Genomic DNA, 19,327 nt, shown 5'->3' with positions numbered 1-19,327 from the left:
AGTGTAAGTAAACAAACTACTCCAACTCCCACTCCACACTCCCAATCCTAGGATTCCCACTCCTCAAGATTCTCACTCCAATCCAAAATGTAAATGCTACCTTTGTGGGTTGGGGATGGGGAATTCCCGCGTAGGAAATGATTTCCTCATTCTTACCACATTCCTCATTTATTTATTTTATAATAGATATAGATATATAATTTCAATAAATTAAAATTTTAAAACTTAAATAAAATCATTACCATATTATAAAATATTTAAATTATTTTTAAAAAATCTCCAAATGTTTGAAATAATATCTTGAAATGATATCAAAATTTAAAAAATGTTTGAAGATAGCAACATCCTAAGAGAGAAAAGAAAACATAACAATATTTTAGGTTGAATAAAAATTATATTGTAGGATTTTCTTTTAGTTGTAACTCATTTATGTCAAGTAAAAATTAAAAAAAAAATTTATTAACTAACATTATAACTTATGAAACAAAATTATTAAATAAAAATTAAAAAAATATTTATATATAATGAGGATTGAGGTGGGAAGTACAAAACCAAACCCCACCCACATTAAGAATTTGGAGATTATTTTTTCCTCATTCCCCACCTCATTTCCCAAAAATTATTTAAAATTCAACCTATTTTGAGTGAAGCCCTATAGAGCCTCAAACTCATGGAGGATTTTGCCATCACTACCTGCTTTCTTCATTTTCTCCCTTATCAAACACCCATCACAACAATAAAAATATTTAGATAAAAAATTAAAGATTGGCACACTTTCCTTTGAGAATTCTCATATCATTTGTGTTTTTTTTTTTTTTTACATTTGTATTGATTTCATTTATTTATTAAATTTTAATGAATTATTGCTTTTAAACATTGTGTGAACATGAATAATTCCAACAAAGGAAACAGCTTCAACATCAAAGTGGGTTATTTTTTAAAATAAGCAAGGATAATTGAAAAATATGAGCACTTAAGATAATTTGCGAAATTCGAATATTCTACTCTAAACCGAATGAACTCCATTTTTCCTCTCTTTGGGTTTTGTTGTTACAATTGACATTTATTTAGTGATTGTTTTAAAATTTTTGGTTGATTTGATATTTCCATTGTCAGTATTCATAAGAGATTCAAAGCATAGTTAAGCTAATGATCAAATTGATATCCCGGAAAAATAAATGTTACGATGAAATGATGATGAAAGGTGGAATACTAAAGTAACATATGATAAATACAACTAACCATTGATTATATAATAGTGTAGATTTTATTTATTGTAATTGTCAACTTGTCTGCTAGTTTTTCAACCTACCTACAAACATAAGAGGATGTTATCAATTTAATGGATTAAGATTCTCTATGAGCACTTTTTATTTTTTACAGATCTTATACCATCTATCTTTTAGTATTAGTGTATGATTAGAATTTAACTATTTTTTTTTTAATTTATTAACTATCGATCACACTAATAGAATTTGCTCAAAACAAGATTATATTAGGGAGGATCATGATCCCAATTTAATAGTATGTTCCTTGTACAAAATTTTTTCCCATATTACAAATTTGGCATGTAATAAAATTAATAATTATGTAAATAACTATTAATCGTATGTTCAGTAATAATAACTAAAATAATTTGACCTCACATGTTTTAAAAATAAATATTGATGTCATTATTAAAAGAAGAGATCACGATAAATTTTATTTCACAAAGGATATTTTTTATACTTTTTTTTAACACCACAACCCAAGAAAGGAAATCCAAAAAATAAAAAAAAGGAAATTGTGAATTTCAAGTAAAAAACAAAAAAAAATCTTAAAATGTTAATACTGAAACACATAAAATATGCTAACATTTCCCTTTTTTTGACCCAACAAGAATATGTCCGCAAAACCTTAAAAAATTACCCGATTTATTTATCGGATGATTTAGTCTGGTGCCTCGTTGTCACGTAGTCGCACGTGCGAGAAAAAAAAAAAGGAACAAAATAGATTCATCGAAGCGACGGACAATAACAAAAACATCACCCTCCACCCTCCGCTTTGCATTTTTACAGTTTTACCAGTTAGTTACACACACCAACCAACACAACACCCCAACGCCACGACCGCCAAGCCACTACCACCTCACCCTTTCGTTCATTTCTCTCACGACGCTGCGTTTTATCACCTCACACTCTCCCTTGTTTTCTTCACTACAGCTATTGCTGTTATTATTATTTTTGTATAAAAGAATAAAATAATAATACTATTATTATTGTACTTTTTAGTTATTATCATTCAACGTCTCTATCAAAATTTCTGTTTTTTGTTCTTAGATATTTGAAAAAAAAAAAGGAAAAACTCAGATTCAATCGTATCTCTCTCTCTATTATCGATTTTAACACCTTCACATTCTGTGAAATATACCTATTTCTTCTTGTTCCCCTTTTTATCCTTTGTTAGGGTTTATTATTTATGTGAGTTTTTGCTTTGATTCTGTCAAATTAGGGTTTATTTATTTATTTATTTTACATTCCGTACAATTTCACTGTTAAGTAACAAAATTTGATATATTTTTAAGAAGATATTGATAATTGATGAATACGGGTCAAATGTTCAATCCGGGCATGGATGCTGCCCGGGAACCCGCCTCTGTGCCAGACACGGTGCTGATTCCAATGCGCTTCGTGTGGCCTTATGGAGGGAGGAGTGTTTTTCTTAGTGGCTCTTTCAATAGGTAATTTTAATTTTTTTAAACTTTAGTTGTTTATTGGTTACATTCATTTTGGTTAATTAAAATTTAGTAATGCTTTTGCTTTATTGTGTATTGTGAGTGAAGGTGGTCTGAGCTGTTGCCTATGTCGCCGGTGGAAGGTTGCCCTACTGTTTTTCAGATTATTTGGAGCATTCCCCCAGGATACCACCAGGTTAGTTTAGAAACAAGTCTATTAGATAAAAATTTAGTGGCTTTAAATTTTTTGATCAGTGTGACAAAAAAAGTAGTGGCTTTAAATTTTGTGATCGGTGTGAGAATCTTAGGAATTTAATTAGCTAGTGTTTGAGTTGGTTGAACATGGACATGTTTCACGAGGTTGTTTGAGTTAGTTAAACGTGGATTGTTCAATAAGAGTGAAATGTTTAAATTTTAAACTTGGTTCATATTCTGTCGTTTTCAAATTCTTAATTTGTTATGAGGGTGAGCTAGTCAAGTTGTTATTTGGGAAATTTTAGATATTGAAGCAATGATATCTGAGAGAACAATGGGGCATATGAGCTTTCGAGTGGGTGGCTGTGAAGCTTGGAAAAATCTGAATGGGGAATTGGATCACTTGATGTTGATATAGTATACTTACAGATTATGGTCAACTAATTCCTTTAGTAACTGCAAAGGTACTAAACAACATACTGATATATTAAGAAGCATGCTTGATTGTGGTAAGTCTTTTTTGCATGAAGTAATCCCTTTTTCTTACATAGTCAATTTGCAGTTCGTGAAGATGTACGTGTTTGTTTATACCCACAAAGAACCTTCAGTTAATATAGGTTGTGAACAAAAGGTTCTCTTTGTCTCACATCGGCATCATGATCTTTGAATTTTGTTCTCATAAACTTATGTTCTTTTATATTGTACATTATGTGCAGTACAAGTTTTGTGTGGATGGAGAATGGAGACACGACGAACACCAACCTTTCATAAGTAGCGAATATGGGATTGTAAACACTGTTCTTTTGGCTACAGAACCTAATTTTATGCATGGAATTAATCAAGGAATGCCTTCTGGATCTAACATGGATGTGGATAATGAGGCATTTCAGCGTCTGGTAAGAGTCAGTTATACCTTAATAATTAACATTCTGATTGCCTGGATCTCTGTGCTGATCATCTTTTCTTGTATTTGGTTAAGTTTTTAACTAAACTTGAGGGGGCGCTACAATTGTTTCATGTATCTAACTTAGTTAAGTGACCATATGGCTTTTACTCAATGCTGCATCTTCTAATTTGAATACTTTTTAAGTTTTATCATAAAAATCATTTTGAGTATTCACACCTCAAAATGTGTGCTTTGCGATTTCTGTTTTCTTTATTGTCTTAAGTTGCCATTACCTAGGTAGAACCTAAGACATTCTATCCAATTAGTGTCTGCTGCAATATTTTATTTTTTGAAATTAACTGATATCGAATTGGTTTTACTCTGATATTAGTTTTTTAAGTTGATTGGCATTCTGGTTTATGTTCAGGTTCAAATTTCTGATGGTTCTTTGACTGAGGCAGCAGAAAGAATATCCGAAGCTGACTTACAGGTTTCTCGTCATCGTGTTTCTGTATTCTTGTCTACACACACTGCTTATGAGTTACTTCCCGAGTCAGGCAAGGTTTGGATACTTAACCATTGGCCTTTCAGTCCTCTACGACATCCACTTTAGATAGTCTATTGAACTCGATTACTAAAGATTTGGACCACTTTCTCCTAATTTATATGCAACTGATTTACAGGTTGTAGCATTGGACATTGATCTACCTGTAAAACAAGCATTTCATATACTTTATGAGCAGGTATCTATATTATTTATATACAGTCAGAATGGAAATAATTTTTCCCCCTCTTTGTGTATACCTGTTCTACTTGTATTCATTATCTTCTATTCGGTTTGGTATACATCTTTTCAGTTTTCTATCAGTAAACGAAAAATATACAGTATCTGAAGGCCTGTCAACATATTCTGGTCTGTTTCTGTCAAAAAATGTGTTTCACCATGGAGAATTTAGCATGCATGCAGAGTAAAAATAACTAATTTGCAGTTGCATTTCTGTGTCGTTGTTTCTGTCCTGGAGCAAAACTTTAAATGATAGGACTTCTAAAATGCTGGCAAACAATTATGGATATTTTAAAATTTTTTACTTCCATGTTTACAGCTTTATAAATAGAAGTGGATTTACCGATCATTCTTCCAATTCCTATAAAATAAGCTTAACTTGGACATTTATTATTCTTTAGCTTGCATTGATATCTAATTAGTTTTGTATTCTTCGAGTTTATTGATTTTTAGCTGTATTGTTTTTGAATTAGTATTGTATTTGTATTTTATTGATTCTTCTGCTTCAGATCTTAGGATGTTAAAAATCTAACTTAATATGTAGTTTTTGCAGTTGTGTAGAATATTCCTGCACATACTTGTTGCAACAAAGAGTTTTGATATACATCTTTTCTAAGTCAAGCCGTTTGCAGGGTATCTCCATGGCTCCTCTTTGGGACTTCAGCAAGGCGCGGTTTGTTGGAGTTCTTAGTGCGTCAGATTTTATATTGATTTTAAGAGAGGTATGTATGTACGGTCAAGCTCTTTGGTTACTGATGACTTTGTCAAAGTTAGGAATGTTATATTATTTTCATTATCATTTCTCACATAAACTTTGTCACTGAAAAAATTTACATTGTTTTGAAGCTGCTAATCTATATTCTGGACCTAGATTGCATGAATTATTATAAGAATTAGATGATTTTTTTTCCCCAATTTCTTTGTAAACTATGTACTTATGTGTTTGCATAGGACTATGTGGTATACATGTATGAATTCAAAATTACTGGAAGACTTTTGAGATTTTAACTTGAGTCTTTGTGGAATGTATCTTTGCATACTGTACGTCATTATTGGACACTGAAATTGTTGATCTAAGCTTTCAATGGTTGGGTTATATCTTTTGTGCTTCTTGTAAAACATATAAACTTTTTACATGCAGCTTGGAAATCATGGCTCAAATCTCACAGAGGAAGAGCTTGAAACACACACCATATCTGCCTGGAAAGAGGGGAAAGCGTATTTGAACAGACAAATTGATAGTCATGGGAAAGCATTTCCAAGACCTCTTGTTTATGTGAGTGAAACATGCGGCATCTTTGGATTATGTTTAGGTCACATAGATGAGTACAATTCAAGTTCATAGCCCATAGAACATGATATCTGAGTGGATTTATGTCAATTTGTATGCTTGTATGTCCAAATGAAGCCCTCTTTGAGGTGTTCTACTCTGTGGCTGTATCATTACGTTAACATTGATATGGGTTGCTGATCTAACTTCTTTGGTATATTCTTTTATTTTTGTAGTTCATGCATATTGTTTTTAGTATTTTCTGCTGCTTATTTTGAGGAAGGCAGCATCTCCAGGTGATATGTTGTACTAGTGGCACTACCTATTGATCCAAATATTTGTTGATTTTGCAGGCGGGGCCGAATGATAACTTGAAGGATGTAGCGCGAAAGATTTTGCATAATGAGGTGGCTACAGTTCCCATCATCCATTCATCTTCACAGGACGGTTCATTTCCTCAGCTACTACATATTGCATCCCTTTCTGGAATTCTAAAATGTAAGCCTTTCTATTAGTTTTCTAAGCTGTGGTTTGCGATTTGTTACTGACCAATGCATGTTCATTTTCAGGTGTTTGCAGGTATTTTAGGCATTGTTCTAGCTCGTTGCCCATTCTAAAGTTACCAATTTGTGCAATTCCTGTGGGTACTTGGGTTCCAAAGATTGGAGAGCCTAATCGACGACCATTGGCAATGTTGAGACCTAGTGCTTCTCTTAGTGCTGCATTAAATTTGTTAGTCCAAGGTAAGTTCTTGTTTCCAAAAAAGTTTAGAAAATTAAGAAAATTAACAAAAAATGTGGAATTTGGATTTTCGGTTATGCAGATTGCTTAGTATAGTGCAATAGAATCTTTTTATCTCATGGCTTTTTCATATGCCTCTATTGTATTACACTATGCTGCGGGATCTGGGTTCCTGGGTATTAGTGTGTCTTTTGTTTTCCTTAATTGAAAAAAGCTTATTTCCCCTAGATTGAAGTAATGCTATTGCCGGGTTGGGTAAAATTGTTAGTTGCTGCATTGATGCAAAAGGAGACTTTGGCCCAATTTCTTCATTTATCCTACGTGCTATTTCACTATGTACTTTTGCTACTGCAGCTCAAGTAAGTTCGATACCCATAGTTGATGACAACGACTCGTTACTTGATATCTACTGTCGGAGGTAAGTTGTGGTTTAAGATGTTCATTTTTGTTGTAAGAAAGAGCTTTTGATGTTGTTCTGTGATTGCGGGTGATGGCTTTTAATTGCTTTTCTACAGTGATATTACGGCTTTGGCAAAGGACAAAGCTTATGCACACATTAATCTCAGTGAAATGACCATTCATCAGGTAACCATTGTATCATCTGATATTTAATCTCTCATACTACGTGTCATTGTTTGTCAAATGGTATTTTTGACTTTTCCATTTGTTACTTTGTTGTTACTGCCTGTGTTAAACAATGTTGAGCTGTATCGTTGACATTTACTACATGCAAATTAACATGTGTATGCCCGGCCTTTGGGATTACTTTTGCGTGCTAGAACTTTAGTAGACATCTAACATTGGTTTGGTATAATTCCTTTTATATTTGCTAACACTGATAATAAGCCGATATTTCCAGTTGCTTAAAGTTGCATATGTACATCTGTTTTAGCTGTTCAGCTTTTTGTTAGGTGATTGCAGTTTTGTCCCTCCCATCTTATAGTGCAGTTTAGTTTGAAATGTCCGGAATTTTTCATGTCAGATAGCTAGACTCATGTCCGCATGTCCCTTTCTTGTTCTTTTTTCAAATAAATTAAATTTAGGCATTGCAATTGGGACAAGATTCATATTCTCCTTATGAGTTGAGAAGTCAAAGATGTCAGATGTGTTTGCCGTCAGATACATTGCATAAAGTGATGGAGCGGTTGGCAAACCCAGGTAATTTGATTCTTTTTATTATTTTTATCATTGCTTTTGTAATGTGTGCTTTGCTTTCAACTACTTGTATCTTTTGCTGCTGTTGGATTAAGGATGTAACATTTTGTCATCAGTGCAAGTGATGCAAAATGAAGTTATGATCTGTGCATGGCCTGTCTCCTTTTTTTCTTTATGTCTGTGCTTACTCTAAGGCTACACAGGGAAGTGCAAACTTGTGTTACAATACAGCATTTTGCTGTCAGGCTTTCTATTAAGAAGTTGCATCGGTAATGATCATTTCTTCTTGTATTGAAAATGGTGACAATTATATTCCTGTTTACCTTTGGAGTAAACTTTTAGCAACAGTTGAAATCTCAGTTTTGTTCTCACATTGTGGATAGGCTTCTATAATGAGTATACTTGTCAATATGTCTGTCAAAATTTGCAATTCCAACATCTTGTTGTGTCCATGGTCCACTGAGTGGAATGGAACTTGATGATTTCGTGATTTGAAATACGCCAGCAGTTGTCATTATTTATTTCCATTTTCGAGTTGATGCATTTTCTATCCACTTTTATTGGACTGATGTAATGGTTTTTTTTTTTCCTGTATCTTCTTGGCCGTTAAATTTGATAACCGTGAAGCATGCAAAATATGAACTTTCCATTAGTTTTTCATGATCTTTTGACTTTCATCAGAAATTCCCACACTTAGGAGGTTTGCCATTTTGTGTGGAATTTAATTGTTGGCCACTTCCCTCCATTGGTTTCTTACAACATTGAATGACTTTGGAATGATATCTTAGCCAGATTAGTTGTGCTTTTACTTGGGTTTCAGGGGTTCGACGGCTTGTTATCGTGGAGGCTGGCAGCAAGCGTGTAGAGGGCATTGTTTCACTCGGCGATATTTTTAAGTTCTTGCTCGGTTGATTAAGAATATGGCTGGAATATCTATCTGAAATGCATGGTCTTGGATTCCCTACAACTAGTGTGCCTCGTATCCTGCCCTCCTTTCTCTAAGGGACCCCAACACGTCCCACGGTGATTAGGTCTCATTTCTTCAGAATTTACCATCCAGATTGGCCTCTTGCTTCGTGGCCTTCTTTTTAGAATTTTAGGCTAAAAGAGAGGCGTTTAATTTGAGAGGATTCGGTTCTCTCCCAAATTTGTTCATCTCCCCCCATCAATATAATTATTTTGAAAACATTGTGCCATTAATGTGGATGCCATGTTTTTGGGGGGGAATGAAACCTGTAATTGTTTGTTTCTGCTAAGAAGTCATACAGTAGAGGGGAAAAGGTCACCAAAAAAAAAAAAAAAAAAAATCTCAAATGAGAAACGTTAATTATTCTGTGGTAAGGTTGCTTCATTAACCTATTGTTATCATCTTTATGGTTTTTTGGTTGAGCACGTGGCATTGTATTAATTAATTTCCTCGAGCATTCATGTGGTCAAAGGTGTATTTTGCTCCAAGTCGATCTGTTTTCACTGAAACTATGTTAAAGCCTAGACGATTGCCTTCATGATGACATTACTGAACGGGCGATTCAATGCTTAGGTCATGAATGAAGCGACACGCCTGAGTAGAATTGAATTTTTTTTTCCCTTTAATTCACAATTATGGCAAATTTATGCCAACACAAATAAAGAATTTTAATTATTCAAAACAAAAGGAATTTTAAATGCTAAAATAATTTTACATTATTCAAAACTTTAAATCAGTACTAGGCAAATAGAATAAAGTTATATTAGATGAAAAAAACACAATATGACTAATTGAACAGTTTTAAGCCCGAATTTGGCACTGGAAATTTAATTCGAACGAGCGACTCGAATTCGCTAACTTAATAAATGTTTTATTTTAATATATGCTATCTGTTTTTTTTTATTAAATAATAATAAGCCGGTATTAAATTAAAGTAATCAATTTTTTACTTTCAGCTATCTCTTTTTGAATAAATAGTAGTAAGTCTGTATTAAATTAACACGAAAAATACAAAATAATCCTATGATATGATTTGTCTGGATATTTGTATTTTGTAGTAGAGGTGGGCAATAATTGGTTGGTTTGGTTTAGGTTTCGAACTGAACCGAACCGAACTCAAATTGAATTTAGGAAAATATTTCGGTTCTGCTCCTAAATTTGGTTCGGTTCGGTTCGATTTAGATTTTTCAATTGAAATTGAAATTTAGGGTTAGGGATTTGAGAGAGGAATTTGTTTTTTGGTTTATATATTTTCAATTAATATATTATAATTAAAACAAACCAAACACACTGATCCGTACAGAACAAAAATCAATCGGTTCGCCAACTCTAAAACCATTATATTTTTGTACATAGAACCGAACCGTTTGCCCACTCCTATTTTGTAGAACAATCTCGAGCTTAAACCATGTTTGGCTTAGCCTAAGCCCGACCTGAGCATGTCTTTTGTCAAGAGGGGTTTGTAGGCTTTGCCTAAAATCTTGAATTTATGTGTTATATGTAGAAATTTTTTATTATATTTTCTAAGTTTTTAATATATAGAATTTTATTTTTATTAGATTAGCCTTTAAATGTTAAGCTAAAAAGATTTAAAACTTTAAATATACGTTATGAATGGATTAAATAAATGTTAAAAAATATATTTTAATTAATCTTTTTAAATATTTATTAAATTTTGAGGCTAAACGCATGGCCTGAATTCCACAAGTGTCTAAAAAATATTATCAAGTCATGTCAAAACGTTCATACTAGACCGGATAGACTTGGAAAGCATTCTCACTTTCTCACAACTTTTATTATTGTTACCTTATATTTTTACAATTATTAAATTCAAATTTAATAATTGTTATTTGCTAATGTTTGTTACATTATTTATGCAGTACCAAGCCAATTTTTCATATTTAAAAAAAAAACAAAAAGATTATAAATTACATCGTATTGGTAGTAACCGTTCAATTAATTTCTAATTTTCTATGCATCGGATCCCTCGTATAACCGGCATATCCCGCCTCCGTAAACTCAACTCAACGAGCGGCAACCATCACCGTTAACCTGCCGGGAGGCCGACGGAAATCTCCGTGAGGCCGCATACGACGGTTAGATCTTAGATTTTGTAATCGATTGCTGAAATGCTTCGTTGAATAATGATTATCGCTTAGATTTCGTCTAAAATGCTGTGAATGGATGAATGTTAAGCTAAGATTTCGACGAGTTCACTCTCGTTAACGCCGTGTATCTCTCTTTATTGACGTGAAAAATTCATCGTCAGCGGAGAGAAGTGAAGTGAAGTCTAAAAACGGCGGATTAGGTTTTTTTTGGTTTTGAAGTTTAAATTCTTAAGTAATTTCATTTTTGTCTAGCTGAACTGTAAGCTTTGCGTATTATTTGGAAATGTAATTTGTTTGAGAATGTTTTGACAGAAATGGTGAGAGAGAGAGAAGAATTAAGTGAAGAAGAAAAAAGAGCTTTGAGAGGCAGCAAATTTGCTCCTCTTCCTTCTCTTGCCACTTCTTCTTCTCGTTCTCAACCCAGGTTTCAATTCTTATTATTTTTTATATATCTATTTTGCTTTAACTTGCTGTTTGTATGATATCTTTGGTTTTATATTGATGCATGTTTGTGCTGTTACTTGTGTAGTAGATTGGCACATCCTGGTGGACCGTTGACCACAAACAAGGCAGCGGCATTAGCCAAGTTCCTAGATAGAAAACTCAAAGAACCGGATGGATTGTCTTCTATTAACCCAGATATTCTTGAATTGGCTGTTAAGAATGCCAAAGACACTGTATTTTCGAGTAAGCGGGTTTTTAAAAAAATATATTGCTTGTCCTCGTAAGAAAATGTTTGGTTATGTAGTTATTTTCTTGGTATTTTAACCATATGAGATAACTGAATAAAGGAAAACATGTAAAAATAAAAAATGGAAGATCGATTTTAAAATTTCTTTTTTTTTGGTTTTTCGTTTTCATGGTTATGAAAAGATTGGTGAAACTACTGATACGGACTAAAATTTGCAATAGCATGTCAAAGTTGCAAGCTTTGAATAGTTTTAAGTTATTGGCTGGGGTTTTTCTTCAAAATGCTTGATACAATTAGTAGTGATCTTGTTGGGGAGAGCTTGTAGTTGGAATGATGCCTCACTGTTGTTTTAACTTTATTTTTGCCATTTGTTTCATTGGCATTCAGCGCATATAGGAAATATTTCTATTATTTTTGCTTCCGGAGATTGATATTTCGAAAAAGCTAAGGATCTCTCTCTCCACTCCAAATTAAATCCTGGACAGCCCGTTTTCATGTTTATTTATATTTATATGAGAGTGGTGGATTGATGTCATGCTAGTGAGACATGAAAACTTAAGTAATTAGCTGATTTTCTTGCCCTTAGAATTTGGTACCTTTAAATTAGTCTGGCAAATTAAAAAAAATAAATTCCGGAGACATCATTAGCAACCATTGGATGGATATTCCTCATTAGCTTTTTCAGTTAGTTAATTTTCAGAAAATCCTGGCATGTCATCCCTGTCCGGACAAAGCACCATATTAGTAAGTGATGCATATCAGTGGTTTGATTTCTTTATCTGTATGTATGCAAAATATATGCGTTGTTAGTGTGCTGGACGGGTTCCTGATTAATTTGAACCCCCTTATATATCAGGTGGGTCTTCAAATTCAGGTAGAATCATTCGACATGTGAATTCGTTTGGTGACTCAGAGGTGCGTTGAGTTGGTATTCCTATAACAAGATATGAATGCTGTTGGGATGTTTCTGTTTATGGCATCCTTGTTTGTGAATTTGCAGGATTCCTTTAAGGAATTAGAAGTTGGAAATTCTGAGCCAAAGGAACTTGAGAAAACAAGTAAGAAAAAGAAGAAAAACAAAAAAATAAAGAAAGGCAAAAAACAACAGGTTATTTCCCATTCATGGTCTTTGTTGTACTTATTTTGTTTGATTGAGTGTTGGCTGAATATGTCTTTTCTGCTGCAGAGTGTGAAAGACGGTGAATCTGCAATGTTGAAAAGGCCCAAAAAGAAGTTAAAATTATGATGGTGTTAAAATCGGACCAACATGCCGCATGAAAAACCTGTTTTAACGGATTAAAGTTCTGAATGTAACTGGAGGAGCAGGAAACCGGAACACGGGAATCAGTGGAATGAGATAGGCTTTTGGTTGTATCTGTCACTGACTCACTGCATACCGCATTAGTTATTCTAGCTTCTGATCATTTAATTTGAAGCTTTTGTCAATTGTGTAGCAAAATTAGTCGAGAGTCATTATCCTCCTTTTGTTGTTAAAGCAGCCAATTTTCTTTGCAATTCTTGAATCCCCCTGGGGGGTAGGGGGGGGGGGGGGGGTGGGGTTTGGTGTTGGAGGTGAAGAGTTAGATTTGCTTGTTATTTCTTGTTGAGTTTGATCGTTGCAACACTATGATTCACAGTCCGTATACTCTCTGCATATGAGGAGGGATGAAAGTAACGACCCTTCGGCTACAAACATTGAAGACAAAATGCTAATCATTTTTCATCTGGAAGGTTTGTCGGATTGTCGGATACTTATGATACAAGTATTGCAATTGTATTTGAGGTTTAAAAAAAATAATTATTGAGGCAAAAAGAGTGTTGCACAACATGAGGTGACAAAGTTTATGTGTTAAACATATATTACATACAAGATATTTCAGAGTAATAGCCTTGTGCTATGTAGATGTAGGCACGAATCCAATATTTGATTTTTGATTATTTCCATGTATTTCTGCATCTTTGCATATACTGGAAGGTCCGGCAAACAATATGGCTGCAAAATCGTGGCTGCAGAATCTGGTATCCGAGCAACATCTGCTGGAGGAAAATCTCGTTCTGTACATATCTGCATATGGGATTATGCGAATAATAAGGGTCCAGAATTTACGTAGTTTGGAATATAAGCCACATTAATGTATTTACAGACGACAATAATAGGAAAAAAAAAATCAACTGAGTACATAGACTTTGTAATTACGAAATAATAACTAAAAACTTTACAGCATCTGAGAAGGGCTTTCAGAAAGCAGATCCTCAAATGTACTGTGTCGAGTTCAGAATAATCCGAATAGGATTATACATCGGAATCCTAAAATTTGCCTGTACTCACGAGCAAGGAAGCTACACGGTGTGCAACAAGTTCTAAAGGAATCTGTGCATAATTTTCGTCAGATGAATTGTTCCATGTAGAATGAGGTGCACAACTATTTGCCAGTGGACGGATTCGGCTGAGAATTATGAGAGCTGTGAACCAAATCTGCCAAGGTAGAATACCTAATTGATGGCGTGGCTAAACCATTTCCTGAACGCCTATTGTTTACAAAATCCATAGCCTCCTCAATTTTCTCAATTCCCATTATGTCAGTGCCTGCAGTAGTAGTGGGTTCATTCTGAACAAAAGCACTACATCAGATCTTAAAAAGTTCAGTGGCAGGCATGATAAAATAATGGACAAAACTACGTTACAGACTCTGTATGTAACAGCTCAATGGAAATTAGTCTTGTATCAGCTAAGTTCCAACAACTTTTCCTCTCTCCTGCAACGCGTGGATGCTCCTCATTTGCTGCCAAATCAGGCCCGACAGCCCCACTCCCCATGGAAAACCAGAGAAAACAGAAATTTTCTTCTGCTAGCAAGGTTCAATATTTCCATTAATTCCCACGATATTAGTATAGCCGACAAACTACTAAAGGGTTTGAGCAATTGGACCATAATTGAGGGGAGATCCACACCAAACAAAGGTTCCATGAGATGTGATTTGTTCACTGTAAATTCTTCAAATTGAGAAATAAAATGTTTCAATGTGGAGAAAGTTAAAGAATCGGAAAGATTCTGCAAAGGGCAGAGCAAAACAGGACAGGACAGAAATAAATTTTTTGGCCTTCCTTACCCGCACAGCCACATCAACCATTTACTGGGCTTTACTTGTTGAACTTTCAACAATTTCAGCCACACGAGGTCTAGATTCTGGCGTTTGATGTGCAGAATGATCGAAAGAGCTTGGAAGGCCACTAAGATTACCTAATCCAGCCATGAGTTTTGACCCCTGTAAGAGAGTGTTTCCCTCGGTCTGTGCTGCGTTGCCTCAACCAAAAAATAGCAGAAGCAACCGGCACAACAAAGACAATCAAGTCAAGCAATTGGAAAATTATCAGATCATAATGCTGCAAACTAAAGGGGAAGGGCGCGAAGCTGTAACGTGCTCCACAAATAACTCATGCCTGCTTTGTAACTTCGCGTAGCTGAAATAGTATTGCAGCTTTAGTGCTTCTTAAAAAGTTCCGAATCCTTAAAAGAGTTGTCTCCATCTCTTTTGAGTTTCCAAAACTTCATCATTCATGTGCCTCAACTCAGACACAGTAGCCTCCTAAAAGTTTTAACACGATCCATCAGTTTATTTCTCAAATATAAATGCCAACAGTACCAGTTGGAATAATTTCTTTGTGCAGCTTTAGATGAAAAAGATTCAGAATAATTTCTTTATGCAGCTTTTGATGAAAAGGATTCATGATACTAGAAAAAAAATGGTAAAAACAAGTGCAGTGATAAAAACATTGGAAAGAACTGAACTTAAAGGTGGAACGTTAAGAGTACCAACACATAACACAAGAGAGACATTTCGTTGAACTACTTTCATAAACACGAAAGGAAACAAAATTCATCAGCAGAAAACATCTACAGTTCATGTACAATTGGCTAACAAGATGCACAACCTTCTTCGTCCAGTACACGGGTCAATTCAGAAGGAGCTAGAACATCAGCTTCCTTCGTATGGATATGTGCTATATTAGAAGGCCGTGATGTTGCTCGTGGCGTGTAACGCGTGTTTAACAGTTCCACTAGACCCCATTTGAACTTCTGAGTTAGATTAGAACTAGATGAAGTCCCCTGGTCAAAACAGTTTCCTCTTCAAGAAGATAACCATTATTCTATTTTAGAGAGGGGTAAATTTCGAATTAACCCTCGCATGGAATGGCGATATTCAATCCATCTCCAAAAGTGTAAAAATATTAATTTATCACCCAAATGTTGTTAATTTTAATAGATTGTTATCGTAAACTTATTAAAATATAAAAATATCCCTATCCATAATAAATTCTATCAACTAATGATTTAAGACCCAAAACAAATCTGTTCATGTTAATAAATGATATGTAAAATTATTTTAAAGGTCCGTAAAATATCATAATAACTTCAGAGTCCTAAAAAAAAATTTTATTCTCAAGTATATCCACAGGAGCCTGAGTTGGTCAAGGAAGGCCAAGTGCGGCCAGCCCAAGGCCAAGGAAGGCCGTGTGTGCCCATCGAAAAGAAATGGATGCTGTCAATTTTGCTTATCCTTATGCAAAATTAGGGTTTAATTAGAAAGAAGAAGTGAGGGTTTAGAAAAGAAAATGGTCAGAGTTTGGTTAAACAGAAGAGAGTAATACGAAAAGAAATAATGAAATATTAAAGAAATTTGACTTTTTTCATTGGTTGATCAATACATGATTTTATCCTTTCAACTATTAAATTTAATAAGAGATAACAGATTTTAAGACGTAAATTAATGTTTTTACATTTTTTGAGAGTAAATTAAAGATAATCACACTAGATGGGAGTAATTCGATATTTATCCTAAAAGATATTCACTTTCCTTACGTAGGTTTTTCAATGACAATTAAATAAGTTAGACTTGGATTAATTGAGGGTAAAATAATACTCATCCTATGTTTGGGGTCAAAAGTTAGATTAGGATATAAATAAGCCCCTAATTAGTAATATCAACAATGTGAAAATCTGTAACCCAGGGACCCTTGGGATAAAAAAATTGAAGCTAAAAGTTATCCTAGAATATATCAAGTACAAGAGTCTGTTCTTTTTCTTTTTTCTGTGTGCTGCTTTCTGGTACCTAAGTTACAATAAACGTATCTTACGTTTTTTGTCTTTTTCTTCTTTAGCTAATTTCTTATGAGTCCCTTTATTTTTGATTTTTATAGTTGTGGATGTATTTGACTTCTTCCATCCCTTCTACACCTATTTCTCATTCTTTCTAAAGTTTTATTTATTTATTTAAATAACATTAAATGGTTATCGAATTCATATAAATCTATAATTTCATAATAGATTTCTGGTCCTAAATTTATTATTCCTATTCTTTCTTGTTCTAGCAATTCTATTTTCTGAGTTATTAGGTTTATATATGTATTTAGTATGTTTTCCCATCCTAAAATCATATGATCTATACAATCTGCTAATTCATGTATCATATTAAATACATGTTGATTATGATTCATAATGCTTCCTTCTTATACCAATGTATTAAAAATTTTATAAACTCATCTATAAATTTCATTTTCTTTTCTATTAAAATTTCTCCTCCTAATGTGTCTATATTTCTTTCTCTAAGTTCCTCTGTAAGTTCGAGTTCTATATTTCTTATGTTATTTTTATCAGTTTTCAAACCTATTATAAGATTTTTTATTTCTTCTTTATTATATACTTTTAATGTATATAAACTGTTAACTATTGCTTGTACTGGGTCCATTTATTTTAGAATAAAATGTATCTTATTATTTAAAATTTAAACAAAATTATGTGGCTCTGATACCATTTTTGTGTCGGGGCACTTATGATGTAAACAAAAATAACAAATGTAAACAAAAATAAAAAATGTAAAAATAAGCTAATCAAATTAAACAAGATAATTATTTATGCTATTATTTTAACAAATATTAGCCACTATTATAACGTATATCTAGTATACCCTGTATTATTGTTATTCCTTAAATATATGGCTATAACCTGTTCTTCTCCAATTATTCTATGTATATCATCCGGTAGAGTATAAAAATCATAGTAATTATGGTTAGTTTCCAAAATATATGTAGGATTAGTATCCAAATTTGAAATTTCTAAATTATGTGTATAGTTTTCTGGGTAGTAGAAAACTTCTATTTTTATGAAGTATATATAATATCTGGTTTCTCTATAAGTATCTATGTTCATTACTTTCCTTGATTATAGGTACGTGGCTTGTTATCCCAAAGTATAGAGGATACTAACGCCCATTCGGGATCGTCTATCCAATTTACGTCATGGGTTGCTTGCCTTTATACCTTTTAATCATTATATGTGTCAAATTCTTATATTTCAAGATCTTCATTATCAGAATTTTCTATATAATATATATTTGATGGTCTAATTTCTCTACTTTCGTTTTCTATATATGCTAAAGCTATGTCAATTCCTTGTTCTACTGTTAACATAATTATATTATGTTTCAAATTATCTATTTCGATATGGTTTATAATTTTCCGTTTTATTTCCTTTGGTAAGTCAACAGCATATACTGCTTGTAGATCTTCGATTCTAACAAGCTCTTCTTTGCTCAAAAGATAGGAACTTTGTTTAAAAGATCCTAAATTAAAATCTATTATCATCATATAATCATTATATGTTATCCTAGTTGTCGAATTTATTATATGTTCTTTAGAATTTCCTAACAATAGGTTATTCATGTTTAAAGATTAGCTCTTCTTCCATAATCTCCTCATCATCAATCATCAACAAACTTCCACCAAAGATAAGGTTAGAGAATTATTACCTAGCTTATTCTTGTTTCCTCGCCTTCCAATCCTTTTCCAGTGACCTGCAGCCTGTTTGTCCTTATTCCCTCAACGGCCTCCTTGCCTCAACGGGATCAGCGGACTCGATCGGCCTTACTGTATGGATCTTTGATCTTTAGGCTTAGAAATGTTGAAATAAGTTTAGGTTTCTCTTTCCTTTCTATGGGGTTATTTGTTTTTTGATTAGTGATGTCTTGATTTAGGAATTAGAGCCGGGGAGTTGTTTAGCTATCCATTAGAACTTAAGAAGATAATTGTGTTATGGCTGAATGATAAGCTCTTAGAGCTTATTGATTTTATTTATATCCGAAGTTACTTCGGGTTTATGATTACATTTTTGCCCTTGTATTATTGGGCTTTTACATTATTGTTACATTTTTGTCCTTATATTATTGGGCTTTTACATAGGTTGTAACTTTGTCACTTGCCAGCTAGTTGTAGCTTTTCTTTTCCAAGCTTTATGTCACGCCTTATCTTGTCAAGCATCTTTATCTCATCTTGTCTTGTTGTAGCTTTATTCTTGTCCACCACAGCTTTATCTTATCTTGCTTTATGTTGTCGGCCACAGCTTTGTCTATCATTGCTTTATGTTGTCGGCCACAGCTTGTCTATCATTGCTTTATGTCCATGAGTTGGTAAGCCTGCTCCATGGTTTTACTGCTACTGGGGAAACACATAATACTTATTTCATTGATGAAGTCTAGTAACAGATTTGAAGGTGTATGGCCATCCTCAGAAGTTATAAGGATGTAATTCTGAAATTTAATAATAGTTCTGAAATTTCTCTTATACAAATCCTTAGCTATGCTCCATATGGCTTTTATTCCTCTGGCTCTTCGTGTTCTGATCCAAGATTTGTTTATGTGAGGAACATTTGTATATTCTGTTCCTACTTCGACTTTGAAATTTTTTGTAATATGGCCTACAGAAATCATATAGAAAGTATGGTATTCTACATTCTGATAGTATTCTGGGCTTATGGTGTAAAA

The 19,327-nt window shown here is 33.5% G+C and overlaps 2 protein-coding genes and 1 long non-coding RNA gene across 8 annotated transcripts; 2 read left to right on the top strand and 1 right to left on the bottom strand.

The window, feature by feature from the left end:
- Positions 1-2,076: 2,076 nt before the first annotated feature.
- On the top strand, positions 2,077-9,182 carry LOC102626355 (sucrose nonfermenting 4-like protein). 2 transcript variants are annotated; one of them, XM_006489052.2, is made up of 13 exons: positions 2,077-2,719; positions 2,822-2,909; positions 3,625-3,804; positions 4,222-4,356; positions 4,478-4,537; positions 5,211-5,300; positions 5,720-5,854; positions 6,202-6,346; positions 6,418-6,591; positions 6,944-7,007; positions 7,105-7,174; positions 7,633-7,747; positions 8,565-9,182. In XM_006489052.2, the coding sequence occupies exons 1-13, from the start codon at positions 2,580-2,582 to the stop codon at positions 8,654-8,656; spliced, it is 1,488 nt and encodes a 495-aa protein (XP_006489115.1). In that variant the 5' UTR covers positions 2,077-2,579; the 3' UTR covers positions 8,657-9,182. The 2 variants fall into 2 exon arrangements, with proteins under 2 accessions (XP_006489115.1, XP_052296168.1); XM_052440208.1 differs by lacking the exon at positions 2,077-2,719 and adding an exon at positions 3,460-3,525 and having other exon boundaries at positions 2,832-2,909.
- Positions 9,183-10,595: 1,413 nt separating this feature from the next.
- On the top strand, positions 10,596-13,395 carry LOC102626650 (uncharacterized). 4 transcript variants are annotated; one of them, XM_006489055.4, is made up of 6 exons: positions 10,596-10,807; positions 11,132-11,243; positions 11,352-11,506; positions 12,367-12,425; positions 12,511-12,618; positions 12,697-13,395. In XM_006489055.4, exons 2-6 carry the CDS (start codon positions 11,134-11,136, stop codon positions 12,754-12,756), a joined length of 492 nt encoding a protein of 163 aa, XP_006489118.1. In that variant the 5' UTR covers positions 10,596-10,807; positions 11,132-11,133; the 3' UTR covers positions 12,757-13,395. The 4 variants fall into 4 exon arrangements, with proteins under 4 accessions (XP_006489118.1, XP_006489116.1, XP_024958655.1 ...); XM_006489053.4 differs by having other exon boundaries at positions 10,603-10,807; positions 11,349-11,506; XM_025102887.2 differs by lacking the exon at positions 10,596-10,807 and adding an exon at positions 10,814-11,019.
- Positions 13,309-18,933, bottom strand: LOC102627314 (uncharacterized). 2 transcript variants are annotated; one of them, XR_003067235.2, is made up of 3 exons: positions 18,317-18,620; positions 13,731-15,097; positions 13,309-13,575 (listed from the first exon to the last, which is right to left on the bottom strand). It is a non-coding gene; the product is annotated as an uncharacterized LOC102627314 (long non-coding RNA). The 2 variants fall into 2 exon arrangements; XR_001509169.3 differs by lacking the exon at positions 13,309-13,575 and having other exon boundaries at positions 13,602-15,097; positions 18,317-18,933.
- Positions 18,934-19,327: the final 394 nt, after the last annotated feature.

Source organism: Citrus sinensis, chromosome 1, assembly GCF_022201045.2.
Source record: "Citrus sinensis cultivar Valencia sweet orange chromosome 1, DVS_A1.0, whole genome shotgun sequence".
Taxonomy (NCBI): domain Eukaryota; kingdom Viridiplantae; phylum Streptophyta; class Magnoliopsida; order Sapindales; family Rutaceae; genus Citrus; species Citrus sinensis.
This window is presented reverse-complemented; position numbering and strand designations above follow the sequence as displayed.

What these genes read in the sequence shown, in the direction of transcription:
- LOC102626355 (XM_006489052.2), top strand. Translation starts at nt 2,580, where the DNA reads ATGAATACGGGTCAAATGTTCAATCCGGGCATGGATGCTGCCCGGGAA. An exon ending in TTATATTGATTTTAAGAGAG is followed by an intron (nt 5,301 to 5,719) that starts GTATGTATGTAC and finishes TTTTACATGCAG; the next exon opens with CTTGGAAATCATGGCTCAAA. An exon ending in CCTTTCTGGAATTCTAAAAT is followed by an intron (nt 6,347 to 6,417) that starts GTAAGCCTTTCT and finishes GTTCATTTTCAG; the next exon opens with GTGTTTGCAGGTATTTTAGG.
- LOC102626650 (XM_006489053.4), top strand. Translation starts at nt 11,134, where the DNA reads ATGGTGAGAGAGAGAGAAGAATTAAGTGAAGAAGAAAAAAGAGCTTTG. An exon ending in ATTCGTTTGGTGACTCAGAG is followed by an intron (nt 12,426 to 12,510) that starts GTGCGTTGAGTT and finishes GTGAATTTGCAG; the next exon opens with GATTCCTTTAAGGAATTAGA. An exon ending in AGAAAGGCAAAAAACAACAG is followed by an intron (nt 12,619 to 12,696) that starts GTTATTTCCCAT and finishes TTTCTGCTGCAG; the next exon opens with AGTGTGAAAGACGGTGAATC.